We start from the raw sequence: 22,962 nt of genomic DNA, 5'->3' as shown, positions 1-22,962 counted from the left end.
GGATGTGGGAGAGAGAGTGAGAGGGGGTGCCGGCGGGAGAGAGAGAGAGACACTCACGTTGTTGGTGCTGATGCCGTTGACGGGGAAGGTGAGCGAGTCGGCGAGCACGTGCGCGCGGCGGCGGTGCGCCCACACCAGCAGCGTGGCCACGGGCGCCATCTCCGCCGACACCACCGCCGAGAACGTGCGCACGCCTTCCTGTGGCGAAAGGGACGACATGATTACACACACAATTAGTGTGAACGGGATGCGGGATACCTACGGATTCTTACATTAATACATTAAAAATAGAGCTTATTCAAAAAATGTTACTAAATGTGGTGGCCATTTACAATTCAACACAACATTTGCTTAAAAAATTGGTAACTATAACAAATATTATTAAGTACGTAATAAATGGAGAGAAATTCAAACAAGACAAAAAGAAAAGTACTAACAAAAACCAGACTTACCTGCATTATTTCTTGGCCGCTGGTTAGGATAATGCCTTTGGACATAATGACGTAGCTGAATGACTCCATGTAGAAGTTACTTTGCACGTGGAATACAACGTATTCGCCCACCTGAGAAAAAATTAAAATTTAACTTTTCGCCGATTTCCTTGCATAAAATCCGACGGGTTGACTCCGACGGACGCAAGCCTATAAGTATGAGATCTATAGAGTGCACTTTGACTTTGCTCAGACTTAAGACACTGTTAAAACAAGACAGCATTATACCGCTGACATAAATCTGTCTCGTTTAACTGAAACATAAATCTAAGCAAAGTCAGAGTGCGCTCTATAAATTTCAAGGGATATATGCGGAATATGGGGTGTTTTAGCATAAACATTTTATTTTCGTTCATTCATTCGAATTTCAAACAAATTCGTTGTTTAAATGGGCCGACGCGACAGACGTAAGCCTGTTATACTGTTCAGTTACCCTGGCATCGGTGGTAGAGGTGGAGACCCGCAGATGGTGGTGGTTGGGGCTCTCGTGCGCCACGAGGTGCACGTCGGCACCGGCGCGGCCGCCCAGCGCGTCCCCGAGCGTCGCCGACAGACGCAAGCCTGTTATGCTGTTCAGCACCTCACGGTAGTTAGGGTCGTTTTCTAGCTCTGAAACCATTGGGTTATTTTACTAATACACTATTAATTTGTACAAAATTCAACGTTAAATTCGTACAAGTTCGTATATTCTTGTACTGCGACGTCAGTACCCCGACTCCCAGACCTTTCGTCCCCGAGAGCTGTCGTAGGCAAATCTTCAACTGCCTCCACTCTCTTAGCCATCCTGGTCCTAACGCTACAGCTAAGCTCGTTGCACAACGTTTTGTTTGGCCTCTCATGCGCAAAAACTGCCGTGAATGGGCTAAGGCATGTTTGGACTGTCAGCGCACTAAGGTAAGCCGACACGTGTCGTCACCTTTGGGTACGCTTCCTTTACCTTCAGCGCGATTCAAACATGTCCACATAGACCTGGTCGGCCCACTACCATATTCAAACGGTTTTCGGTATTGCTTGACAGCCGTCGATCGCTTCACGCGATGGCCGGAAGCTGTCCCAATCACCGACATAACCGCCGAGACGGTTGCCAAAGCCTTTGTTTCCTGTTGGGTGTCGCGCTACGGAAGTCCAGTGGATGTCATAACGGATCGGGGAATGCAGTTTCAATCGGCACTTTTCCAGCAGTTGGCCAAATCCATTGGATTTCAGCACCGCAGCACAACCGCTTACCACCCACAGTGCAACGGTTTAGTCGAGCGCTTTCATCGACAGCTGAAAGCAGCTATAACTTGTCACGCCGACGAGAATTGGACCGAGTCTCTACCACTTGTACTTCTTGGCATAAGAAGCGCAATCAAAGAGGACCTTAATGCCTCATCAGCTGAGCTGGTGTACGGTGAGCCACTGCGCTTACCTGGCGAATTTTTTGGCCAAAATATCGCAAGCTACACCACCGACATCACCGACTTCTCAGCTCGCTTGAGATCCTTTGCCGAGAAGCTACAACCAGTACCAACTCAGCACCACTCTAAACCTAAAACCTTCGTATTTAAAGAGCTGAGCACCTGCAGCCACGTATTCCTTAGGGAAGACACGCTACATGGTGCCTTGCAGCCAGCTTATACAGGGCCATACGAGGTTTTAAAGAGAGGCGCTAAAACCTTTAGATTAAAAGTTAAGGGCCGAGACGTGACTGTATCAATTGACCGACTTAAACCAGCCTACATATTGTCCGACGATACTCTCTTTCCCAAACCACCTAATCCTCCCCAACACAAACCTCCAGATGTTCCCCAGCAACAAGCTGGAGACAATATCGGATTGCGAACCACGCGTTCCGGTAGACGAGTACGGTTTCCGGATTATTATCGTCCGTAGACACGGCCTCTGGAGGGGAGTGATGTAGGTTACACACATACTTATTTAAAAATAAAAGTTTGAAAAAAAGAAAAAACCTTCACTCATAAGATATACGTCAAGACTGTTTGGTTATCGTTGTTTATTTTATGTTGTTGTGAGAAAAAATTAAAACTAAATTTTTACAAAGGAACTCGTGCCGTTTAATTACTTTATCACCAACGCACTGAGGATTCCTTTAGACATGTGAAAGGACTTTTGAAGAAATGTATTATATATGTACTTAATATTTAGTATAGCTACCAAAGCTGTGATGGCCTGGTGGTTATAACGTCCGGCTCCTAATCGGAAGTCAGGGGTTTGATCCCGGGCACGCACCTCTAAGTTTTCAGTTATGTGCGTTTTAAGCAATTAAATATCACTTGCTTTAGCGGTGAAAGAAAACATCGTGAGGAAACCTGCACGCCTGAGAGTTCTTCATGTTCTCAAGGGTGTGTGAAGTCTGCCGATCCGCATTGGGCCAGCGTGGCAGACTATGGCCTAAACCCTTCTCACTCTGAGAAGAGACCCGTGCTCAGTAGTAGGCCGGCAATGGAATGATCATAAATGTAGTATAGCAAGAACGATACTTACTAAGAAGCTTATAAAGGTCCAGTTTGAGATGCCACACGGCATCATGTCCGGGCACTAGACTGGGCCTTTGCGGCTCCAGCGCGCCGCCGCGGCCCTCCAACTGGCCCGTGACAGTGAGCGCCACGCCGGCCGCCTGCCACGCGGGCAAGCGCGACCCGTCGTGATACGATACCACCATCTGATGGAAATGGATATACATATTTTGTTACTTATATCCTGACGAGATTAAAAGCTAGTCTCGAAGAAAGTGGTATAATTCCTGAGCATCAGTTTGGCTTTCGCCAGCAGCACTCAACTATAGAACAAGTACACAGAGTGTATCACACAGTTCGTCAATGCCTAGAAAGAATGCCTAGCCTGCTAACAGTGGAACGGATAAAGCGTCTGAAGCGGGCTAATGTGCTGGATAGTGTGCAGATCTAAGGACACTGGTCCTAAGTTCTGCAAAAGTCATAACCGACCATAGCAAATCTGCTTATAGTCTGTTGACTGATCGCAGATCAAACACTGGAAAAAAAAGAAAAAAAAAAAAAAAAAAAACTTATATCCTCGTCCCCAAATCTTCCAACACGACTAGAGCCCATTCTGTGAGTTTCTAGAGAATCAAGAAAGAGTAACAAAACCTAAGTGGTTTATTTACTCTTCTGCTAATAACAGCATTTAAGTTTCTTCGACACAGGTCATCGTCGTCATCATCGCCGACCGATAGACGTTGTTACTTACTGCTGTAGGACTCTTGTAGGGACTTCCACACACCACGGTCTTCCAGGAATTCCCTGCGATACGCTTAATTTCCCTTCGCCTTAAATACCGAAATAATATCGACACTAATGAATAATGCTGCCTATTAGTTATCTTTCACAATATTGGAAAGCAGTAATATTTCACTTTTCGCGTTGGAGGACGTATCTTACGAAAGTAATATATGGTTACAAAATATTTTCAGAACATAGTTAGTCATATTTTTGAAATGAAACATTTTTACTTAACAAGTTAGAATAATTTGATTATGACCACGATTTTAGACATATTTGAAAGAGGCTTTGAAATTGATCTCTAAAAAATTCACAAAAAACAGTAGAAAACTTATTAACGGATTTTTTTTTATTAAACAAACCGACTTCGAAACCTACTACAATGTAAAAAAAAAAATTTTTGTTGAATAATTTGTACTTGAAAGTCGTAATACGTGGCATTGAAAAATAAGTAACTCACATAAACATCAAACGGCATTGCAGGCTTGAACACCTGTAGCTCCCCTCCGAGGAAGTGGACGGCCAGCGAGGAGTTGAAGATCCTTGCGATGCTGTAGCCTTCGATCACTTCGTCCAGAAACGGGTCGCCCACTGACGCCGTAATGATAACCTCCACGCCATCCAGCGTGGGCACTAGCTGGGCTAGTTCCGACATGGGATACTTGAAGTCGTATGTGCCATTGAACTGTGAATAAAAAAGCTCTTGTTATTACTAAGGAATTGTGAGGTATCCGACAGAAGCGAAGCTACTTGCTCATTGTATCCAAAAGATGACTGACTGACTGACTGATTAACTGACTAAATGACTGACTTATCCAAGAATAAACTACTGCAGCACTGGACAGATCGGGCTGCTTGGTATACAGATAGCTATTAATACCGTAAGCATCCACTACAAAAGCATTTTTAAAATTCAACCCTGAGAGGGTCAAATAGATATGAAAGTTTATATGAAAGTCCATTATTTTCAACTTAGTTTTGGTTTTCGGCTCTAAATAAAGGAGTTGGTAACATTTTAGGAAATTCTAAGGGAAAGGCAAGGAAAAATTTACTTCTAAAAAATTTATAAAAAGTAAGATATTTTAAAGAAAATACTTACAAATCTCAGATACGGCAATTGGTCATAATAATGGTTGTAGTAGTTGTAGGCCGTGGCCGTGCTGTATGTGTTGTAGTTGTTCTGGTTTGGTTGGTTCTGTTGGTTCTGCTGGTTCTGTTGGTTGGCGAACTCGATCGGGTCCGGCTTCGGCATCCAGAACGGATATTTTTCATCCTAAATGTTTTAAATATGTGGAGATTAATCTTCTATATTAATTATAGAAACGGCGACTGATAAATTTGCAAAATTTCGATTTGATTTTATTTTACTTATTTTTTATTTTAGTTTTGTTTTGGAGAACACACACTACTAAAGCAAAACATCAGGTAACACACACAAAACACACAAACCACAAGTGTCTCCAAAGAAACACTTGTTTCTTGTTTCTCTTGTTTCTTGTTGTTTGTTGTGTTTTATGTGTTTGTTATTTCTTGATTCTGACAGAATAATATTATCATCTTGCGAGTATAGTTCAAACTTCTGGTTCTAGTAAGAAACTTGAAATTTTGATGTGAATTTTCTTTATGATAATGAGGTGCCAATGAGGAAAAACAATATGAAGAGTACCTAAACGGTTTGTGCGGCTAATTGGCACCGGCTCCAAAAAATGTAGAACTATATTAACTCTTGTATACATAATATATTCGGTAATAAATTAAATAATTTTTTACTTTTTAGTGTTTGAAGTCAGTTTTTTTTTTAATTTTTTATGGCAAACTTTCGTGGCCAATCTAAATCAACTTCGGCTTGAACTGGCTTGGACTATGACTAGAACTAAAACTAGTTAATTTATAGACAACTCACAAAGTTGAACATCCTGGTGTAAACCTTTTGCGGGTCGTACCACCAGTCGGGCTGGTCCAGCTGGTTGGGCTGGCCGGGCCGGTAGCTGGTGGGGCGCCCGTACTCGTCCACCGCTCCCGTGTACTCGTAGGCTGGGTGGCCCGACTCGTTGTATAGGTAGGGGTTGTAGTTTGGACGCACTGTGGACAATAGTATATTTCATTACAAGTGCGGAAAGGCTGTCATTGCAAAGAGTTCCGACAAATGTCTACCCGAGCCGAGGCGTAGCTGAAGGCGAGGGTTGACAGTCGGAACGTGTTGCAATGACGGTTCCGCACGTGTACTGAACGACTATTTTTAATACAGTTGCGAAAAAATGAAGCAATTTAATAAAATAATAAAAACACAATAAACTCAGCTAACTTAATTTAATTTAATTTAAAACAACTTTATTGTTAATAGATATAAAAAACTAGGGTCGAAATTACTCATTTTAGACAACCAAGAACTAAACTCGCAAAGAAAATTTCTGAAAAATGGCGCCAACCGTAGAATATAAGCAGAGTTTTTTTTTCTTCACCCATTCTAGTAGGCAAAGGGAACTATGCCCATACAGCCAAGTCTTCAGTAGAAGTTTTTTATAGATATGAAATGAAAATGAAATTTTATGAGATGAAATGAAATGAAACCTAACCAAACTCATTCAATCAAATCATTAAATCTGATATTGAAACAAATTAGTAGCTTCTTTTTAGAAATATACGTATTTGCATGAATCATAAAAACTTCTATGAATTTTTTTAGTAAAAACTTCATGGTTGGTTTTTATTTTTAATATTTTGACAGTTGGGAAAGAAAAAGCACGAGTGCGGGAAAGGTAAAAAAAAAGCACGAGTATGTAATAGCCCACATCCCGAACGCTATACGTCACTGCAATACGCCACTTTTTGAGCAACTGTATTAAAAAGTATCTTATAGTGTCACAAACTAAATATTTACAGTGTAATTAGAACGCTAGCAATAATTTAGCGCTGTTATTATACTACCTAAATATAATCCAATACCGATTTTTATTCTATTCCATTGCATCAGCCTGTATGCGTCCACTGCTGAACATAGGACTCTGCAAGAGCGCACCATCAAACACGGTCCTCCGCCTTCCTCACCCACCCATTCCCCGCCACCTTCTTCAGGTCATCGGTCCAGCCATACCGATTACCATTAACTTTATACTTGTAGTTTTAGATATGTAGAATTTTTCAAACCCACAATGTATAACATGCAACTCGGGGTGTATGGACCCACATACCACACGGCATTGATCTCGCGCACCTATTACGCAACGTTCTTTGACCACTAGCGTCAGTCAGATGTTTTATTTGCAATACATTGCGAACTTTTAAATAAATTGTGAAAATGTTGTCCATACTTCTATTGTACTGGTCCGTGAATATAGACCCATAAGGTCTTCGGTTGTTGTAAGTTGCATGAACGCAATGCGCTGCCGTGTATATTATCCATACCTCTTGTATACTGGTCCGTGAGTACGGATCCGTAAGGTCCTCGGTTGTTGAACTGGCCCTGCTGGTAGTGGCGCGGCCGGTACTGCGGTATGGGGCGCAGCGTCGCGCGCAGGGTGAGGTTGCCGTGCACGGGCGCGCCCGACGTGTAGTTGGCCATGATGCGGCCGTGGATGTACTGGTCCGTGTTGAAGAAGAACGCTGGCATTGTTACGTTGACCTGGTCAATTGGAACTATATTTAATCAAGTTGGAGTCTTGACAGCTTTCAAGCGACAAGTTAGTTTGAATGTTTATAAGCTCGACCTTGTCATTACCGAAAATTTTAACACATTAATATCACACTAATATTATAAAGGACAAAGTTTGTATGTGTGTTTGTCACTCCTTCACGCAAAAACTACTGGATGGATTGGGCTGAAATTTAGAATGGAGATAGATTATACCCTGGATTAGCACATAGGCTACTTTTTATCCCGGAAAATCAAAGAGTTCCCACGGGAATTTTAAAAAACCTACATCCACGCGAACGAAGTCGCGGGCATCAGCTAGTTGTGATATAAATTATACAGAAAGTCTTCACTACATTATTATTTAATTTTTTTATTCAGATACATACTATAAATTAAAGTCCACCCACCATTGTACTGAGTTTATGTATTGTTTGAGTAACAAACATAGCTGAACTTTCCATTTATTCCCTCATTCTCCGGGCTTAACACCGCCAACTTCCCAACTCCAGGCTGCTACTGAGGATTTCTTGAAAGAACAAAAATCCAACTTTTTACCTCGAATCTGGTCTGGTAGTACTCTTCAACGAGGAACTGAGCCTCTTCCACCTGCCCGAGCGCCTCCACTCGCACGATCCACTCGCCGAACAGCGGCTGGTCCGACAGCGGGTACTGGAGACTCACTGTGCCGAAGTTGCTCTAAAAGAACATTAAAACCAAAATTTATTTATCTCAAGCCTAGTGGCCCTCCAGACCTTTCACGCTTGCTTCGCTGGAGCCAGTAATCTTTAATCTATTTTTTCATTCTGTTCGTTTGTTTGAGTTCTCAAAATGTATGCAGTATATTTGATAAAAATTTGATACTGTCCGCTAAGTATTCATTGCAGCATTGTATTCGCCGATCGAAATATGACAACCAAACTAACAAAACAAAACTTGGATCATGTAACACAATAATAATTAGGCCAGCATTGGCGAAACAATGGAATCTGCTTTAGAATCGCGTTTTACAGCTGTATTGTTCGCAGTTTATGTTTCATTTACATAGAACTTCTATGGTAACTATCGTGTTCGTCTTGCAGGAGTTGTGGTCAGACAGACTTGTACAAAGGTTAACAAATATTTATGAGTATGTAAATACGATCATGGACAGACTTATGTGAAAAAATTAAGACTTTAGGCTTTGACATACCACGCGCATAGTCATCAATCTAAACTCTAAAGCAAAGATGAAAGAAGATAGGCTACAAAACTTAATGAAATGGTGGAAGACCTATGAAGGTTGGGTAAATAATAATAATGAAATTAAATGAATATTTACTTATCAAAACTTAGTTACATATAACTTTCATAGAGAAGTAATTATATGTAACCAAGTTTTGATTAGTACCTAAATTCATTTCATTTCACTGTGGAAGACTGTGTATTTACTATTAATCTAGCCTTCATAGGGCTTTACCATGTTTAACATTGGCTTTCAACCACCATGGTCAAGAGAGTTGCCTTGTTACCTGTCTGGAAAGCCACCGCTTCATGATGCGCCTGTTGGGGTCGAGGATGAACACGTCGATGGATCTCCCGAAGGCCTTCAGCGCGGTGTTTATTGGAATCACGCGGAACTTCACTGCAAAACGATAGGAACGCATTTATAAATCACACTAATATTATAAAGGCGAAAGTTTGTGTGTGTGTGTGTGTGTGTATGTTTGTTACTCTTTAACGCAAAAATTACTGGACGGATCTGGCTGTGGAGACAGATTATTCCCTGGACTTAACATACAGGCTACTTTTTATCCCCGAAAATAAAAGAGTTCCCGCGGGATTTTTAAAAACCTATATCCACGGGAACGAAGTCGCAGGCATCAGCTGGTAACATTATAAATGCGAAAGTTATTTGCTTGGCTTATCTGGCTGGCTATCTGTCTGTCTGCTACCTTTTACTTAGTTTTTGGCGTCCCGGAAAATGAAGGAGTTCCCATGGGATTTTTGAAAACCTAAATCCATGTGGACGAAGTCGCGGACATCGTCTATTTAGTACAGAGATAGCTTGTATCCTCGAAACGGGTGTGGACTACTTTTAAACTGGAAAAATCCAAGAGCTCCTATGGGATTTTTAAATACCTAAGTCCACGTGAAGTCGCGGGCAGCATCTGGTATGTCCATAAGGTTGAGTCCCCACGTAGATACGATGAATTAGCTTTCAATGCTTTCATCAAATAGTACATAACAATACTCAGTAATATTCATTTAATACATGGAGATTGGAGACCTAACATGTTTACTCATAATTTTTAACTGTATTATCTTTTTGCAATAACTTGCAATTATACTTGTAAGAGACTTAGTTTTGAATGTCGCCATATAACGACAATTTTGCTATGAAGACTTCTGAAAAAAGTTTGGTGGAGAAATCGATCACGTTTATATGGGATAAAATAGCATAGTATATGTATATGGAGTAGTAATAAAATAAAATAGCCATTATTAGTTTAAGTTTTAGAAGTAATTTGCATCATAAAAATATCTTTCAACTCGCATTAAAGGCCGCCTGAAACATTAACATCTTGCGTAAATTATTCTGAGATAAAAAGCTAACTTCCGGTCTTTAAAATTTTTATGAGTAAAACAATGTATTTAACTAATAATCATGTTAAACTCATAAATATAGAATGATATAAATACACACTAACTGATACAGTTAACTGATGTAAGTTCTGAGCGCATCGAAAATAACCTGGCACTTAACCATGGCTGTTCAATCGTCGGTTCACGAACAAAGTATTTGGGTCTCCGCGAACGGAAGTAGGACATCAGTTAAACTAGACACTAGTCCTCAAGTCGGCTACATCTCTTGAAATCTTTCAACTGATGCACTACGTTTAAACTTTGGAAACCTGTGGCCATAGAGTGTGTACAGGAACTTTTCGATCTTGTCTCCCCTTCACCATTGTACCACCGAACTGCAAGACGTCGGGCGAGTTTCCATCCCTTATGTCGTCGAAATTCCATCTACACGCACGAAACGTTTTGCGTCATCATTCCTCATACATGGCTAAGGTTTGGAATACTCTTCCCCGATCTGTGTTTCCTACCAATTACAATCCGAGTATCTTTAAAACAAGAGTGAATAGGCACCTTCTAGGTAAACGCGTCCCATCTTAGACCACATCATCACTTTCCATCAGGTGTGATTGTGGTCAAGCGCTTGCCTATAGTGAATAAAAAGAAAAATTGTGCACTTCTGATAATCCTATTATTGCCCTGTATAGAAGCTGACATTACCCTATGGGAATTCGATGATATACAAGTAACAATAAGCTTTAAGCAATATGCACCACCACCATGCAACATCACATAACCTCCAAAACACATTTGATGCATGTTTCACTCTGACACCAGAGCATCTTCAGGAGATGTAGACCTCACAATGCACATTTGCAAAGTATGATTTATAGATTTACGATGAAATCTTGTCCCTCACCTAAACAATTGTCTGTATCTGCCAATACACATACAAATATCACATCACACTAATATTATAAACACGAAAGTTTGTATGTGTGTGTGTGTGTGTGTGTATGTTTGTTACTCCTTCACGCAAAAACTACTGGACGGATTTGGCTGAAATTTGGAATGGAGATAGATGATATGCTAAATTAGCACATAGGATACTTTTTATCCCGGAAAATCAAAGAGTTCCCACGGGATTTCAAAAAACCTAAATCCACGCGGGCGAAGTCGCGGGCATCGGCTAGTTTTAGATAAATACTAGAACCTGTGGTCTATTATTTATCTAAAATACTTGTATGTGTAACAGCAGTAACAGCATCAGATTAAGAACGTCAGAGGGCACCACTGAATAAGACCCCTTGTTTCTTTATGGTGTTTACTGTGAATTTCGTTTATTTGGAGACCCCTAGAGCCGAGGCCTGGAACTGAGCCATCCACCGCCGTCCCCCAACCTTAACCACTAGTCGAAAATAACATCTTTCTATTTCACCAGAATGACTCTCCATTTTTCTGATATGGCTCCCTGAAGGGAGCATTCATTAATAACTTAGATAATAATTAAAAGGGGGAAGAGTCATGAAAAATTATGTGTCGGTGTATGTCACTCGCATGCTGCGTGTGACATGCGTGATAAATGGATGGTTCTAAAAAAATACCGCGTGCATCTGCACCCAAAATTCTTCTTGGTACAATCTAAGTTTATAAATAAACACAGATTTGGGACGAACAACCCCACGTTTAGTCAAATCAAATAGTAGACACTATAGTTTTGTCATTTTTATGCTACGAAGGTCTCACACACATTTAATAAAACTCTAAGACAGGCGAAACACATATACATCCCCATTTTAAAAAGTGAAGACAAATTCGAACGTTCGTTAGTGCGATACGCATGCGCGTAGCGGCATAGGCTACATAGACGCACGTTTAGATTACTTTTTATAAGCTAAATAAATCAGCCATCGCGCGAAAATATATCAGCCATCATAGCGCGCTATTGGTTGTCACCTACGCGCCATAGTTTGTACACGCGAATCATGAGTGAGATAACACGAGTCTCTGTAATTGCTGTGTTTTAAATTTTAACGTCAAGTAATAAGGTTTGATACAACCGCCGAGTTTCTTGCTAGTTCTTCTCGGTAGGAACGGCATTCCGAACCAGTGGTTTTGACGATTCAAAAGAACTTGTAAAAGTTTAATTGAATAAAAATATTTTCAATTTTGACGGCGGCGTTAGCTTGCGCTTTTTTGCGCAAACGAATTTTTCCGATGCGACTTATAAAAGTGGTAGTACATTACGCACCTTTGAGTAAAACAACACCTAACGACACTATTTTCAAAACATGGCGACCTGTTACCAGTCTATACAAGTCGCTGGACTACACAAAATTATAAGAGAAGCAGGTTTAGTTAGAGAAAACTTTTCGCGTGGTGACTGCCAAACTTGAATTCAGAGACATGATGATGAATAGAATATATTTTTATTCAAGTGAACTTTTACAAGTGCTTTTGAATCGTCAAAATTATTTAGTTCGGAATGCTGCTCCTACTTACGTTTCCTAACAGCAAGAAACTCGGCAGTTGCTCTTTTCAAGTGTTCAATTTATAATATACCATACTGTATAAGCATGCAGCCCCGCGCATTGCTGAAGCGAGTCAAATCCATGCTTTTTTATCATTTACATAATCTTCGATTGTTGAATGCTTTATCCAGGGACATACTTTTAATAGATTTTTTTAAACTTGTGATAGATATGTGATTGTGATGACTTATGGTATGATAAGATAACAACTTACCAGTCTGACTCTGCATATAAACGGGCTTGTCCATCTGTATGAAGATGGTCATGAAGCGCTTGGAGAATGTGAGCTGCGTCTCGTTGACAAACGCTCTTCCACCGAACGGGTCGTCCAGGAACAAGCCTTCCACTCGCAGCTTGTAATCCCCCGGTACTGTAGTTGCAGGGACCTGGAAAGTCATTACGTTTTATACTAGCTATTCATTCTCGTCGAGGTAAGGCGGGGCAGTGAACAGAAGAATGCAGTTGGGAACTTCGTGCCACCTTGCCTTGTAATTAATTAATTTCACCACTGTATGATTTGGTGAGGACCTTTGAGGACCAAAAAACATTTGGTCCTCAAATCTGTTCATAGTCCACCGACTGATTGCAGATGGAAGAGATATGAAGAAAAAAAAAACCACTGTATGATTGATAAACTTTGGAAGATAGTATGTCTAAACTGCAGGATATGGAATGCCCTTCTGGCATCAGTTTTCCCTGCTCTTTTAATATGGGTACTTTTAAGTCAAGAAAGAATAGGCATCTAAGCAAGCCCATTTCATCTTAGGCTGCATCATCACATGCCAGCAGGTTTAATTACAGCCAAGCGCTAGTCTATTCATTAAAAAAAAGTATACAGTATAACCACTTTTATAAGTTGCATTGGCAAAATTTCTTCGGGTAGAAAAGGGCAACCTAATGCTGATTAAACTGAATGTACATGAAGGAAGGTCTGTAGTCTTATTGTTTGAGGTTAAGATTTTAAACAAGAAAAACAGAGACTCATGCTATCTCACTCATACATAATCAATCAATTAATCAATCAGCAGGTGGAGGCTTGAATGATTGGTCGACATTTTCTTGCCATTCAAAAATAAGATTTCTGGTACAGGTAAATCACTGTAACTTATAAACTGTACTGTATGTTTGCTAAATAGTAGAAAAAGAAATGATGACACTATTATAAAGGCGAAAGTTTGTGTGTATGTATATGTCTGTGTGTGTGTGTGTGTGTGTGTGTGTGTGTGTTTGTTACTCCTTCACGCAAAAACTACAGACGGATTTGGCTGAAATTTGGAGTGGAGATAGATAATATCCTGAATTAGCACATAGACTGCCATATGACTGATAGGAAAATCAAAGAGTTCCCACGGGATTTCGAAAAACCTAAATCCTCGCGGGCGGAGTCGCGGGCGTCGGCTAGTTAGTAATAAAGAAGTTTAGTACACAGCATACTTACTCTCATATTCAAAACCTCAGGCACTCCTTCTTTAACCTTTTCAATGACGTCAGCGATTTCTACCCCGTTACAAGATATGGAAGCTCTGATGGTCATCTGGAGCCGAGCCCTTAGTATGTTTGCTGATATCTTGTAGATTTGGCCCGGCCTGACCATACGGGATGCTACTATGAAATATGTTCTGAAAAATTACTCTTTGCATTAGATAGGTCCATGTTTTTAACAAAATCACGTAAAATAAACAAATGATAACTATTTAGGTGGCCTTTAAATTTGCTGCAAAGTGCCGGGTGCACTTTGTAAATCCATATACATAAATGAAAATTAAAGAACTGATGCTCGGCCACAGCTTGGGTGTAGTACACTGCCGTCCTAACAAAGAGTGCAATAAGGCGAGTTTTTGGGCAAACTGACTTAAGACCATATCCGTAATCAGGAAAATGAGCTCTATATTTTCGCCTTAGACATCTTTTTTGTATCTTCAGTAGTTTCGGTTCTGTTGGTTATCAAAACTGCAATATGTAATATTACGATTTGTAAGTAGCTAATCATAACCGCGAATATCTCGAAAGTAGTCGAAACCTAGTTATTGCTCTCTTCGTTAGGACGGCAGTACTGCAGTCACGCTTTTTATTTATATGGATTTGCAAAGCTGCACTGCATTATGCGGCGAAGGCATATCCTATTCACACATTTGTGCAAGTTTGTGAATAGGATAATGGAAGTTAAAGGTCTAAGGTATATTCCAGACTTACTGCATCGACTCTATGGAGTAGGGCTGCCAGCCAGATGCAAAATTAGTTTGGGTGTGGTTTTTGTAATTGTTGACCAACTATATAATTGCAGTATAGTGTGCACACCCTATTTTGTCAGTTAAGATTTTCTAGATAATTAATGCCTCCATTTCCTTAGAATATTATTCCATTCAAACATGTTAGACATCCATGACTTGATTACTGACTTAAAATGATACTTACGCTTCATTAATAATAACACTGTCATGTTCCAGCTCAGCAGTCTTATAAGAGGTGCCATAAGTACGTCCACTGCCCCACGATGGCCTAGGAGTGTTCTCAGAATTCTCAGTGTTTTCTGACCCATACCGGTTCACATACCCTGGATCATTCCTATTGTCGTACTGATTATACCTTTGATCCGTATTATATGTGTTTCTACTTGTATCATACTGGTTCACATCATATTGATTTCTGTTCGAAACTCTTCTATTTGGATCATATGGATTGTCATATCTTATTGGGTCATAAGTGTTCAGGTTGTCATTTGTAGGGTTTACTTGATTATCTGGATTGTATGTTGGTGTAGCATAGTCTTGTGAGAGACATGATTGTATTATTGATATCGATATTAAATGCCTAACTATGAGATTCATAGTTCAGTCTTACAGTTTACATGGGCCTGCAACAATTTAATTAAATAACTTTTTTATTTTATTTCCTTACCCAAATAACTTCTTAATTTTTATAGCTATTCTATTTTAGTCAAATTTTAAAGCTTGTTTACCAAAGTTTATAGAAAGCAACTGTTACAATAACATAAGAAAAGCGTTGCATTTTTACTCAACGGTAACGTAAACAAATATAAAAACAAGCCGTCAAGAATTGTAAAACTTTGTGTGGTAGAAGTATAGGGTTACTTTTACACCTCAAGAAAGGATTAACCCGATTTTTAATTGAATAATAACATACAAATAGCTAACCTGAAGTTAACGCCCATGGAAATGCTTGCCTTTGTATCGTTTTCTATAAAAACGATTCTGAAAATATAACACCGTCACTTCGCTTTCAAGATAAAAGATACTTCTTTGATCTCGATGTAATATTATCATAAATATTCGTTATATTTGCACCAAACATAAGTCCGTTACACCGTCATATTACTCACATGAACAGAAAAGTATTCAACCAAAGCCAAAACTTGTTTGGCGCACCGCGCAGCCGCACCACGCCCGGTAAGTGACAGTTAGGAAAATGTTGCCAGAATGACATTTTCATTTTTCCACTATTTAAAATCCGGCTAGCTGTTTGCTCAGAAGCTTTTCAATTTGATTCTTGTCTTATCTTCACCTTTTTACCAACGTATAGCAAGGCACCGCGCCGGGGGAGTTTCCCACCCTTTGTCATAGACGATGTTTCCGGCATCATTCTGCATGTAGGTAGGTAGTTACCTAACTACTAGCTAGGGTTTTGACTTTTGGATACTCTTCCAAGATCAGTGTTTCCTATCATCAGCACTTTGTAGGCAAACGCGTCCCATTTTAGACCCCATCATCACTTCCCATCAGGTGTGAACTGATCGTGGTCAAGCGTGTGCCTATAAAGCTCTTTAATTTTCCAGGACATAAAAAGTAGCCTATCTCACTCTCTCAGTCTTTAACAATACCTCCTATAGGTACCCATGCAAAAAATCACGTTGATCCGTTCGACATGATTGAAGGAAAAACCAACAAACAAACACACTTTCGCATTTAACTATAATACGAGCGAGTTATGCAGATATCAGCCAGGTGAGGAAAACTACAAATCGAATTATGAGCTTTATTACAACAACTTAAAGCTCATTGCAAATTGATTGCAAATGAGTCTTAAATTAATAAATAATTAACTGCCTTACTCTACAATACTCAAGACTGATATCTATAGTCAGGAGGTTTAACAGATTTAAATTAAAATATATTTGTCTCTCACTTTCTTATTACATTAGTAAAAAGATGCGAAAACTAAAAATTGTTGCCAATGTTGCCATCAGAATCAGTACCCAGTTAGTTTCATGTATAAGTACCTACCTATAGACACAACATGTTGGTCCATGCGCGTCGATTACGCGTTCCTTCGAAGTAGGATGCGCAGTTCTGCCAACTCACCGACAACAGTCTACAGGTCCGACGATTCAAGGCGACGAATATGCAGACATTGAAAAATAATGACTGACGAGTAACGACACGACAGCGAAAATCATGAAAGTTGTGATTGTTGATTTCATGATTTATTTTTTACTAGCTGATGCCCGCGACTTCGTTCGCGTGGATGTAGTTTTTAAAAATCCCGTGGGAACTCTTTGATTTTCCGGGATAAAAAGTAGCCTATGTGCTAATCCAGAGTATAATCTATCTCCATTCTAAATTTCAGCCCAATCCGTCCAGTAGTTTTTGCGTGAAGGAGTAACAAACACACACATACAAACTTTCTCCTTTATAATATTAGTGTGATTTTTGCTACCGTTTAACATTTTTTGTGATGGATTTCGCTAAATGGTTGGTACCATTCGGAACAATACTTTAGATGGCAACATCATTCGGCATCGACAATAGAAATTCCCCGGCGGAAGGAGATATTACGTCAGTGGGATGGATTCTTCTATGGCTCCTCAGTTTAAATTACTGACCTTGAACTTGCGCAGTGGTCAATTTTTCGGTCTATATGGTAGCACAAAGAGAGGCGACGGCAGGGGTACACACTGTTTAGTTAGTCAACCTTCGACGATAAGAGCTTGTAGGTCGAATCTACAGTACAGCGCGCAGCGCGGTACGTCTTACCGACAAAGGTACAAGTTACAACCCATCCCTTCTACTGTCGTCCGGAAGCCTTTAGCTTGCAACTATGTATAAAATGAATTAGTCCATTCTTAAATTCCGATTACAGTTTTTATTACACACCTATTCAAATACTACTCTTTCCTCTATTCTATCTCATTTGAAGTTTTATTTCATTTTAACATTTGAAAGTGTTATTTCTGGGCAAGACCCATTACTATCCACACTACTTTCTTTGTTATTCTGCTATGTTCTTCAGCTCGCAATGTAAATTACATACTTAATATAATATAAAATTGGTTCAGCAGTTTTAGGTACCTAATATATGTTTTTTTTTAATGAAATATATTGAATAACCTCCTCCTCATCTTTGTATTTATTACATGCACAGATTTGAGTAAAAGGTATGATAAAGGATAGGTTATGCCCTCTTGTTCTGTCGATTGTCGTGTTAAACTACCTACTTGATATTCTTGGGAGATTCATATTACAATGAGGTATATTGCAAGGTCAACTAAGCGATAGTTAAAACGAAAAGGGCGAATGGAAAATTAGATAGAAAAATAAGGCAAGATGTTTATTATCTCCCACTGCAAGCTGATATTTTACATTGAATTGAATTATACAGGCACATGTAAGGGATAACAAAATAAAAAATTATACTGATTCATGAAATTCTAATAATAATAATTAATTAACCACTGAATTCTCCACAAGTCAGCAGGACCTCATAAACAAAGGAATAGATGGAAAACAAAATGAAATGGTCACCGGTGAACAGATCCGTCACTAGCTAACAACAGTAAGGCTACTACTAGACGAACAAGAGAGTCCGGTGGGGGCCTCCTCCTTCCTCAGTGAAAACGCATCATACGCCAGCATCCAATTTATCTTTTGACAAATAAATCTGTACAAAATATATTAAATATATACTCTGTAATGCTAAAAACTGTAACGCTACCTCATCAATAGTTCAATCACGATTATTATTAAATGATTTAAAAACACAACTCGTTCACGTGCAAGAACAAACATTAACCTACGGCGAGAGCCCGCGCCGGCGGAGTCTATGTACAAGTCAACGATCCATGCTGCCCGTCTCGCGACAACGCCGTCCTGCGTCTGATACTCTGTCTTATAGTTCCGTTGCTTTAGTTTCTTGTCTTACGTCTGCGGTAGTCCGATCTAGTGTCGCGTTTCGCGTCCTTTGCTTACAGTCCGTGCGTGGCATCATAATATACATAGTTTATTGTTAATATGGTGGGGTCGGCGGCTGTGTTAGTTCCGCTCCGACTCGTCGCAGTCGCGCGAGATGTGGCCCGGCTTGCCGCACACGTAGCACGTCTTGGTGCCGTCGGGGCAGTTGCGCGAGATGTGGCCGGCCTTGTTGCAGTTGTAGCACGTCTGGCCCGACGACTCGCGCCCGGCCTCGGGGCAGTTCCGCGCGATGTGGCCCGTCTTGTTGCAGTTGTAGCACGACGGCTCGTCGGGGCTCTGCGCGCATTCGCGCGCTATGTGCCCAGTGCCGTTACATCTGCAAGTGGCCAAACATCAGCCTTCATTACTATGTCAAAGCTAGGTAATAGGGATGTTGCCAACTAATTGTATCAGCAACTATTTATCAAACGTTAACGTATGGGAGCTTCTATGAAAAAAGTTAAATGTGACGTTATGAACATTTGACTTGCGCTAGTTTCATTGATAATAATTTAAAGTGTTTATTTAACGTCAAATTAACAGAGGACGTGAATTTAACGTATTTCGGAAGGATTATTTATAAAAAGGCTAGAATCAAGCAAAAAACATGAGGATAGATTTATTCACTGTAGTGAACCGAGAAAGAGATGGCAATAAAGCTTGGATGAATTCATCCCAGCAATAAAGCAAGATGGCAAATCAAGATCAAAATATCAAATTATAGCATTTTAAAAATAAAATACATGTTAATATGATGATAAACAAAAACAATTATGTAATTTTTTTAAAAATTGTAATCATTCTCATTATAATTAAAAAACTATAAAAAAATTAATTATACTGTTCCCAATTTAAACTAAAAAACCTGGATAATGTGGAGCAATTTTTGGATTTTTTTTCTATTGAGGGAACTGTATCCAACATTTATGAGGAATTAGATTAAAGATCCAAATATACATAATGTAACATCAAAGTTATTGTTTATAGTTTCCAAATAAATAGCTTCCAAAAGTCTCAAAATTTTGCATTTGCGCCCGTTAATCTTTAAAAAATAATTTATTTTTGACACAGGCAACATCCCGATTATATGGATTAGCTTAGGTAAATATCAGTGGTAATAAACACTCCGCAAAATTAGACAGTAGGATTCGAAAATATCACACCCACTGCCTACACCCAATAAACACGTGCCGCGGCCCGCGAGGCCTCGTGATTGATCGGGGGTCAAGGTCAGGTCAAGACTACGCGATAGATTAAGTTTGTTCACTCGCCTATCCTTAAAATTTTTATTACCATTAATAAAATAAAATTGACTCTAATATACAATACTAACTACTTTTTTAATTACCTTGTTTTCGAAACGAATGTTTTTAACCGACTTCAAAAAAGGAGGAGGTTCTAAGTTTATCGAAATCTTTTTTTTTTTAAGTATGTTCCCCAATTATTCAAAGACGCCTAAACCGATTTAGAAAATTTTGTTTTTGTTTGAAAGGGTTTACATTGCCGGTGGTATATAAAGGTGAAGATCTGATGAATATTTTCGGAGATGAAGAACAGAATTCCTCAATAGATAAGAGCAAATTGCTCGCGATCAGCAAAATAGCTTAGTAAACAGTAGCGTTTTAACTGGGCATAGCATATTATAGTACAGTGGGCCACTAAAAATAGTGAAATAAAAAAATTTTAAAAGAAAAATAAAACCAACTTAAAAACCACAAATACTAAATTTTTTTTTTTTAATTGTATATGGCGGTTCTATGATGCCATTTTCCAGTGTGAAATAATTTTTTTAGTTTAAAGTTCGCCTTTGGACTTGGCAGTCGTGTTTTTTTTTAATTACGACTTGCAGGTTTCTTTGCTCACCTGTAGCAACGGTCGGCCTCTTCCTTGCAATCCCGCGCGAAGTGTCCGGTGCGGTTGCACTTGAAGCACTTTTCGCGCTGGCGGTTGAAGCCAGTATCGCGCGCGCCCACGCCTCCCTGCGTGCACTCGCGCGCGAAATGGCCGGTCCTGTTGCACTTGTAGCACACGCTTGAACTCATGTCTGCAATACAAATTAAAAAAATATTAAAAATAGGTCAAGTGCGAATCCGACTCGCACACGAAGGGTTCCCCCACTTCCCGTACCATCGTATAGGAAATAACACTTTTTACATGTTCTTGAAATGTTTATTATAATGCTGTTACAGCAGCAATAGACATACATATTCTGGGAAAATTTCAACACTCTACCTATTACGGTTCATGAGATAGGGCCCGCTGACATACAGACGGAAACCGGATACCTGAAATTTTGGAAATGTTCTAACATCTCCACAATTTCAGGAATTTTAATAGATGTCTCATCACTAACATTTAATTCCGATACGCTCATATGACGCTTACTGCTGTGATCAGAGCCAAAATGGTGATAGTCAAGTTGCTTCAAAACCACGTCGTCAATCGCAGATCCAGTGTAATGTAAATAGTATTATTATATCAGTGACCTAGCAAACCCGCTTTGAAATTTCGACCTCCTAATTCGGCCCCTTTCGCAATTGTATTTCTTGAATTCTTTCATATTTTGCAACAAAGTCGACCAGACAAGTATTTCCAAGTTAATAACATTGCTTAATAGTCACTGAAATAAGCTGGTGTGACAAACAAACTTAGTTGCACCATAATAAGTTTGACCATTTATGGTACGGAACCCTAAAAAAGTAAGCGCCTTTTATTTGCCTAAATTATTATTAAGTCATTTATCAGCCATGAACGTCTTCAGCTGAAGTGTTTTTTTAAAAGCAAATAAAATCTTTGTGATTAAATTAGATGATTTTATTGCAAAAACCTTGAGCTGTGTAACATGCAAACGTCATTCATAAGTTCACAACCGATGTAAGGTCACGGATACACTAAAACTGACTCGGTACGGTCATTGTCCTCACGAGATGTCCCTTTCTCTCTCGCGGCCACGCCCTTGAGTGTGACAAGGCGCAAGTTCGATATTAGCATTTCGCACTCTCATTCGTGACGTGGGCGCTTGACCCTGGCTGATAAGAGGCGTATGCGACAAGATCACGGCGAACGGAGTAGGTACATAAGTACATACATTTCAAAGTATCCGCAATTGAACCGCGTAGCGCGTAGTAATTGAACAGCTAAACAATTTGCTGTATGCAAATAAATTGTCTGGAAGATGCGACATTTCGCAAATAGATGTTGTGATCATGACGACGTATTTATAAAAAGTATTGGTTATGCATCGCGAATTATGTGAATACGAAATTAACTCTCTGTATGAGCTAAAGCTCTGTGTAAGCTAAATTGTGAATGCTTCAAAATTAATTTGTAGAATCATCATCATCATCATCATCAACCCATCGCCGGCTCACTACTGAGCACGGATCTCCTCTCAGAATGAGAAGTGTTTGGGCATAGCGTGGTCTACCATGCTGGCCAGTCAAATTAGCTAACTTTCATCATCTTTGAGAACATTATGGAGATCTCTTGGGCATCCAGGTTTTCTCTCATGATGTTTCCCTTCGCTGTTAAAGCAAGTGACATTTAATTATTGCTTAAAACGCACGTAACTTCGAAAAGTAAGAGGTGCGTGCGTGCGAGAGGATCGAACCCCCGACCCCTAAACGACTTAACCACTACACTTATCACCCCTTTTTTGTATTCATTTTATATTTTTATATTAAGAAAATTACTATACAATAGGTACTTGCAATTATTAGATAACATCTTATACTTGGAAGATTTCAGGAGTTTCTAAATACATAATTATATCATCAAAAGAATTCAAAAAATAAATAGGTACCTTTTCAGTTAAGATAAGCCAAGCTACATCAACTGAAATCGCTTCCGATTGACATTAATCGCGATAACGGATCAATAAATTGATATGGAATTCAAGTTTCTTTTTTCATATTCTTAGGAAATAGACGTTTTAATAACACCTATAAACATGATAAAATATTTATCAATACTGTTACATGTAACACTACTTAGGAGGCAATCCATTTAAAATTAATTAGAAAGTGAAACTAGGTAGGTATTTATTGATATTTTGGGTGTTTTATGATAAGATAAACTAAACAGATTAACAGTTTTTTAATACATATTAAAAAAAACATAGTTTAGGAACTGTTGCGTAGCATTGGACTTAGATACTATGGTAGCCTCCTCAGGGCAGAAATAAAATACCAGATCAAAATCACCACTGCATTCAAAACACTGCACATAATGTTCATATATTGCGACTTCATTGAATTAATTATGCATTTTGCAGGTAGACTGCACTCTATTCAATCAAAAAGGATACCTTGTTACATAGTC

At 39.4% G+C, this 22,962-nt stretch overlaps 3 protein-coding genes and 1 long non-coding RNA gene across 8 annotated transcripts in view; 1 reads left to right on the top strand and 3 right to left on the bottom strand.

The window, feature by feature from the left end:
• The window catches only part of LOC123875526 (CD109 antigen), a 28,279-nt gene extending 12,413 nt beyond the window's left edge, over positions 1-15,866 (bottom strand). For 2 of the 4 annotated variants that reach the window (XM_045921399.1, XM_045921396.1), the window contains exons 1-14: positions 15,613-15,859; positions 14,873-15,311; positions 13,896-14,076; positions 12,672-12,843; positions 8,876-8,988; positions 7,923-8,063; positions 7,139-7,355; positions 5,637-5,815; positions 4,833-5,006; positions 4,194-4,418; positions 2,979-3,156; positions 925-1,100; positions 453-563; positions 58-198 (exon numbers count right to left, since the gene is read on the bottom strand). In XM_045921399.1, the coding sequence (XP_045777355.1) occupies positions 58-198; positions 453-563; positions 925-1,100; positions 2,979-3,156; positions 4,194-4,418; positions 4,833-5,006; positions 5,637-5,815; positions 7,139-7,355; positions 7,923-8,063; positions 8,876-8,988; positions 12,672-12,843; positions 13,896-14,076; positions 14,873-15,285 (2,421 nt within the window). In that variant the 5' untranslated portion in view covers positions 15,286-15,311; positions 15,613-15,859. Of the gene's footprint in view, positions 1-57; positions 199-452; positions 564-924; positions 1,101-2,978; positions 3,157-4,193; positions 4,419-4,832; positions 5,007-5,636; positions 5,816-7,138; positions 7,356-7,922; positions 8,064-8,875; positions 8,989-12,671; positions 12,844-13,895; positions 14,077-14,872; positions 15,312-15,610 lie in introns of all 4 variants that reach the window. The other 2 variants (XM_045921398.1, XM_045921397.1) reach the window with 2 other exon arrangements.
• The window catches only part of LOC123875554, a 15,018-nt gene continuing 2,222 nt past the window's right edge, over positions 10,167-22,962 (top strand). The window contains exons 1-2 of the long non-coding RNA XR_006798166.1: positions 10,167-10,177; positions 14,381-14,382. This is a non-coding gene — a long non-coding RNA (uncharacterized LOC123875554). The remainder of the gene's footprint in view (positions 10,178-14,380; positions 14,383-22,962) is intronic.
• Positions 15,683-22,962, bottom strand: part of LOC123875528 (peptidylprolyl isomerase domain and WD repeat-containing protein 1) — a 24,840-nt gene continuing 17,560 nt past the window's right edge. Inside the window, exon 14 of the transcript XR_006798154.1 lies at positions 15,683-15,694. The gene's annotated coding sequence lies outside the window, so the exon portion shown is untranslated. The remainder of the gene's footprint in view (positions 15,695-22,962) is intronic.
• The window catches only part of LOC123875545 (CCHC-type zinc finger nucleic acid binding protein), a 10,521-nt gene continuing 5,562 nt past the window's right edge, over positions 18,004-22,962 (bottom strand). For both annotated transcript variants that reach the window (XM_045921430.1, XM_045921431.1), the window contains exons 2-3: positions 20,506-20,686; positions 18,004-18,979 (exon numbers count right to left, since the gene is read on the bottom strand). In XM_045921430.1, coding sequence (XP_045777386.1) covers positions 18,724-18,979; positions 20,506-20,684 — 435 coding nt within the window. In that variant the 5' untranslated portion in view covers positions 20,685-20,686 and the 3' untranslated portion in view covers positions 18,004-18,723. The remainder of the gene's footprint in view (positions 18,980-20,505; positions 20,687-22,962) is intronic.

The sequence above is a fragment of the Maniola jurtina genome, chromosome 20 (genome assembly GCF_905333055.1).
Source record: "Maniola jurtina chromosome 20, ilManJurt1.1, whole genome shotgun sequence".
NCBI classification, from domain to species: domain Eukaryota; kingdom Metazoa; phylum Arthropoda; class Insecta; order Lepidoptera; family Nymphalidae; genus Maniola; species Maniola jurtina.
Note: the sequence above shows the minus strand (reverse complement) of the source record. Positions and strands in the feature narration are given on the sequence as shown.